The sequence below is a fragment of the Brassica oleracea genome, chromosome C3, assembly GCF_000695525.1.
Source record: "Brassica oleracea var. oleracea cultivar TO1000 chromosome C3, BOL, whole genome shotgun sequence".
NCBI lineage: Eukaryota > Viridiplantae > Streptophyta > Magnoliopsida > Brassicales > Brassicaceae > Brassica > Brassica oleracea.
This window is the reverse complement of record NC_027750.1, coordinates 55,659,576-55,665,835: the sequence shown is the minus strand read 5'-3', so window position 1 is coordinate 55,665,835 and position 6,260 is coordinate 55,659,576. Positions and strand designations below refer to the sequence as shown.

Sequence of the window (6,260 nt, the reverse complement as noted above, 5' to 3'; positions counted from 1 at the left end):
TCAGACTTCAATTCCACCTGCTTCAGCTTTCTACGGCATTGATAAGGAGTTGAGAAACATTATATCTGGTAGAAGACTGAGAAAACCCTTCCGTTCGCTTATGATGTTATGGTTGAGATCATTTCCTTCTCGTAGGTGTATAATCAATGGTCCATCTTGTTTTTATTTATTTTTGCCAAGATTGCCCAAAAATTAGTTTTCTCTTGTAAAACTTCCTTCATGTATATGATATTTACAGTTTAGCAAAAAAAAGTGACTTCGCATGTGCATTTGTTCCACAGGGCTATCTTGCGCTTCAGGGAACATGGTGAGGCTTGATTCTTACAATTGTACTATGGCTTTGTTCTCCATTACTCAAGTGAACTAAATGCTACTTGGTTGAACATGCAGATTCTACTAATGACTTCTTAAGGAAAGTAGCTGCTGCTTTTAGAGGGACAGTACCAAATGGTAACTTACTGTAAAAACATGATCTACAGTTACAAGAGTTGAAGAGAAAAAGAGGCGTTATAAAGAGATTATGAGATCTTTGTTGTTACCAAACGTGAGCAAGATTTTGATACATTATTACTAGAAGCAAATCATAAGCATCAGCTTATCACAATATCACCCAACCAACATAGCCAAAATGCAAAACAAAAAGAAAGAAACACAAATAGACTTAGGCATGCTTAGCCTGAAAATCTTTCATGAAAGCAACAAGCTTCTCAACACCAGCCAAAGGCATAGCATTATAAATAGAAGCTCTCATACCTCCCACAGACCTATGCCCTTTAAGCTGCACCATCTTTTCCTTAGCCGCTTCCTTAATAAACTCCCCTTCCAACTCAGACTTCTCCAAAGTAAAAGGCACATTCATCAACGACCTCACCGACTTCTCAACCGGACACTTAAAAAACCCCTTGCTCTCTTCAATAGCGTTATAAAGCAAATCAGCTTTCCTCTGATTCTTCCTCTCCACTTCCTTCAACCCGCCTTGGTCCAACAGATCCTCAAACACGAGCCCACACATGTAAATCCCGAAGCAAGGAGGCGTGTTGTACAAGGAACTGTTCTCATCGTGAATCTTGTAGTCAAGCATCACTGGAGTGATCTCCTGAGCGTTACCGATCAGATCTTTCCTGATTATCACGATCGTCACACCGGACGGACCAACGTTCTTCTGAGCACCACCGTAGATCACACCGAACTTAGACACATCAACCGGCTTCGAACAGAAGTTGGAAGACATGTCAGCCACCAAGAACCCGTTAGGGTTTCTAACGACAGGATAGTCCTTAAACTCAACTCCATGGATAGTCTCGTTAGCGCATATATGCAGATACTTAGCGTCGGGACTCTGCTCCAGCGCATCGAAAGACGGAACCTTTGTGTACTTGTCGGACTTACCAGACCAGATCACGTTGGTCTTGCAATACTTCTTCGCTTCCTTCACGGCTTTGTCACCCCACGAACCGGTTACGACGAAATCGACGGCATCGTCCGGTTTGCAGAGATTGAGAGGCAAACCGGCGAACTGGGTCGTGGCGCCGCCTTGCAAGAACAAAACGGAATATTCGGAGGGAATCTCGAGGAGCTGGCGGAGATCCGATTCGGCTTTTTGGATGATGGAGAGGAACTCTTTCCCTCTGTGGCTCATCTCCATCACGCTCATCCCCGATCCGCGCCAGTTGTATAGATCCGCCTGAGCTTTGAGGAGGACGTTCTCCGGGAGAGTGGCGGGGCCCGCCGCGAAGTTGAAGACGCGGTCTTGCGATCCGGTGGGGGCGGATCTGGCTCCGTCTTGGATTTGGGTCGGGGAGGAGACGCATCTGACGGATGCGGGTTTGGTTTTTCCGGCGAGGTGCAAGGTGTTTGGTTTGGCGAGGTGGAGGAGGGATTGAGATGTGGATTTGGGTTTTAAAGACGGGATCTGATTGTTGTTTCCGACGAGGAAAGAGTTTGTTGACGCCGCCATGATTGTGAGTGAGTGAGTTTTTGAGATTCGCTTTTTATTGCAGATCTGTCTGAAAAGAGTTTGGTGAGAGAGAGATATAAAAGTTGATATTAAACGACAGCGTTTGGTGGTAGGTGGTACTGGTTTGGCTGCTGTTTTGTTTAATTTACACTCATTTCCAATGTGTGTTTCGATTGTTTGTAGTAGAGAAGAGTTCAAACTGAAACTCTCTTTAATAGTTTATGATTATATGTCTCTCAACTGACAAAATAATCTGTGATTTTTCCAGGAGATAAAAGAATGATAGTAAACAGAAAGATTTTTTTTTTTTTCCGGCAAAAGGCTATTCTATTACTCAAACTTAAGGTGGTCTAGGAAGTCAGACCGGAATATAACAACCAATAAAACATAAAGATCTATGAAACGAACATGCATTTCTAGCTAACGAATCTGCAATCTCATTCTGCGTCTTTGAAAAGTAACTGATCTTGAAGTCCGAAAAACATAGCCGAAGAGTTTGAATGATTTCCAGCTCAGTTGAGAAGTTGGGCCAATCTTGTGGTTGTTCTATCATTGCAATCAGGTCCTTGCAGTCCGTCCCAAACCTCTGACAGGTCGAGTGTTGTATCATACTCTCCATTGCCCACTTTAGCGCTTCCAGTTCTGAGTGCAGCGGTGTCTCTCTTCTCCGCAAGTTCCTTGACCCCATGAGCTGTATCTTCCCCATTGTATCCTTCCAAACTCATCCCATTCCACTAAACTGAGTTGTGGAGATCCATGAACCATCCACTATACAAATATTATCCAAGCTTAAGGCTTGTGTTTCTTCATCCGTCTGTACATGTGGTGGAGTCGGCACAGTGTCTCTTGCATTATACCAAGCTTGGCACTCACCCTCTGCATACCTAACTAGTTCCAATGGATCTCTGTATACGCCTCTAAACAGCTTATCATTCCTAGCTTTCCAAATGTACCAAATTATCCAAGGATAAGGATCTCTATCATCATTTGGCTCCAGAATACCATTCTTTCTCCAAAAAAAGTAGTTCATATTAGCATAAATACTTGGTACATGGAAAATTTCAGAATTGGACGGCGTTGATGATAATTCTCATGCTTGTAAGGCCGGCGTACACTCGAAGATAACATGAGTAACAGTCTCTTCTGGTGCTCCACATCTTGGGCAGTAATTGTCACAGCGCATATTGCGGCGTACCAGATTCCTTGTTACAGCAACTTGTCCTGATATTAATTGCCATATAAGATGACAGATCTTTTGTGGCGCATTCACCTTCCAAGCAAAGGCTTGAAGTTTTGTAATGTTTGGCTGTAGAACTTCTAAATCCTCCTCCTCTCTCATCAAGTTTGTAGCAACCCAATATTCTGATTTAACAGTATATTGTCCGTTCTTTGTGTAACTCCAGCAAAATGTATCCCGTCGATGGGTAGGGCTTTTGGCCAAACTCAGAATCATCGGAATATCCTCTTGATCTACATATTGTTCCAGTAGTCGAATATCCCACTCCTTTGAAACATGATTGATAAGGCTGCTTACGAGCGTCTTTGGGTTCAATGCTGGAGCCCGGGTCCGTGCCGGTTTAGCTGGCGTCGAAGGGATCCAAAGATCCTCCCACACATTAATATATTACTATGATAAAATACGACCTGGAGTTTGTAAATACGTCAGTTCACTTTAATATATTTACATTATCAAAATGGAAATTTAAAAGAAAAAACGCAGACCTTTCATTGAATATGAAAATGCAACATCAATCTTGAAATGAGAATAACTAGAAATGAATGGTTGAATGCCATACAAAAATACAAGGAAACAATATATACACAAATACTAGGTGAAGATCTGCGCCTTACGCGGAGTGAAAAAATGTGGAAAGTATAATTTATACAAAGAAAAGAAAACAATTTTTTTTTTTTTTGGCGTCAAACTGAAAGCTTTATAAAAGCTTCATTTGGTAAAGCTTTCAGATGAACAAAGTTATCATATTTTCGACAAAGTTATGGAACAAAACTATAACCGTTCCTGTAAAAGCAAACATGTAATAAAACATTCTACAAATATACTGTACAACTTTACCGAAAGGTTGAAACTCCGACTTAAAAGCAAATTACATATTACTATTACATGTTTCATTAATTGGCCCATAATGCCTAAGAAAAAGAGGACCGAAACCCATGTAGTAGTTAAGACACTTATATTATGCGAAATTATATAAAGCATGGCTATTTCAAAGTTCTAAATATTATCTGAAAGTTTGCAATGTGTCAACACTCAATACACATTGCAAAAGAATCAATTATTCAGAAAATAAAAAATAAAGAGAATTCAGAATATAATTTCTCCTATCAAAAAGGCACTGCTTGGAATCTGAAAAAAAAAATTGGTGTTCTTGTCAGCTTAGTTTTTATAAGTAAACTTTAAAGTGAATTAATAAAGAAGGATTAAAATGTTTTATTTCTTACTTCTTTTTTTAAAGCTTCTATCTCTGGAAATTCATGGTCAGACAAAATGTGAGAATATCCTTCATATCTCCTTATATATTTGAAAACCACCTGCTTTTATATTCATCTCAGAGATGATACATAGAACTCATTTTTTGCTTGGTATCGCAGTATAGAATTAGGTTAGTAGTGATGCTGGAGGAATGAATTTAGTTTGTTATATATAGTATCAAACTTAGGGTTTAGAGACACATTAATTGAATAGAAACGAATATTGTGTTAATGCATCATTGCTTCATTTCCCAACATTCACGCAAGAAATGTTAAGTATTATACTTATTATCTTTCCTATCTATGGGAAACAATATTCAATACTGTAATTGACCGTAGACCAAGTATATCAATGTTTCTTAAAACAATAAAAAATTTTGCGTCAACATTTATATTCATTCCTTTCTTAAAAAAATTGGAGCTTAAATTAAGGGATTAGTTTGAATTTATAACATTTTACCTTTTCAAAGATTTATGAAATTTATTATTTCTCCTATATATATTATATTTATTTTTTATGTTGAAGTAATAAATAGCCGCTACCTAAAATCCTTGGCTAAATCAAAGCCAAACCATAAACCAATTGATATTGGTTAATAAATATGGTTTAAGATATAATATTACTAAATCTCATCAAAATATATTAAGAGTGAAATATAAAGATAATTCAATTGTGAATACAAAGCAAACAATATAATGATAGATTTTTACTTATATAAAATATGTATACATATAAATTATTAATTTATAATTTTAATGAGACCATAGCTTTGCATAGAATTCTCTAAAAATTATTATCTTATTATTTTATCGATTTGTATCAAATTTTGAACCGGTCCAAATTGTGACTGAATTTTTTTATTAATTTATAAAGATTATTAATTTATGTAGTATTTATTTATAGAGATTCTACTGTATTTGGAGTAAATTTACAAATTATATAAACCATATGAAGCAGTTTAATATTTGGAGTGGATATAGTTTTGTTTCGGTTGGTTCATCTTCATTATATAGCATATGGAACATTCTCTAAAGCATTCAATCAACTGTAGCTTTTCAGAAGTACATATGCAATTCAAATCAGATAGAAAAATCAGATTTTTGTTCTTAATAGTTTATGGAGGTTATATATCGTACGCATTATGCAGACCACAGATTCTAAGCACTATGCATCAAAAGAACGTTAATGAGTTTGTGTTTTTCATATATATGGAACCAGCTTTTTGCTATCCATGGAACTGGAGCTGGTTTTCTTTGAGTGTATGTCGAAGTTGGTTTACCAAAACCGAATTATAATGATTCTAGCAAGTTCCACGTTTTGTAGTTTCCTCTATAAAAAGCTGGTCCAAGTTTTAATGTTTGAATGGCATATTTTGTAATTGTTCTATAAAAGAATGAGTATATTTAAATTTGATGTGAGGATGCATGTAGTATTAACAACTCAGCAATGGCATGTTGTAAATAAGATACAAATTTAAGGTTACCTATTTAAAATGTTTCTCAATTAATAGAAAACTAGATTTTGATCCGCGCTTTCAAAGCGCGGATTTATTTTTGTTTTTTTTTTCAATTGACAAATATTTAGTAAATGTCACATTTTCATATATTTGTGTTTTATTTTATAAAAGACTTAAAAATTTTATCTTTATTTATCGTATTTCATTTTAAATGACTATTTATGTTAAAAAAATTAAACTTTATTTTTTTAATGAATTAAGTTGGTATAACTCTGATAAATTAATTTTATTATGGGGTTAATATTTTAATTAAAAAATTATATACTTTTAATAAAGATTTATACTTTTCAATAAAA

General features: G+C 36.1%; 1 protein-coding gene across 1 annotated transcript; it reads right to left on the bottom strand.

The window, feature by feature from the left end:
* Positions 1-506: 506 nt before the first annotated feature.
* On the bottom strand, positions 507-2,010 carry LOC106336092 (phosphoserine aminotransferase 1, chloroplastic). The gene has a single exon (XM_013774816.1). It carries the CDS (start codon positions 1,955-1,957, stop codon positions 662-664), a length of 1,296 nt encoding a protein of 431 aa, XP_013630270.1. The 5' UTR covers positions 1,958-2,010; the 3' UTR covers positions 507-661.
* Positions 2,011-6,260: the final 4,250 nt, after the last annotated feature.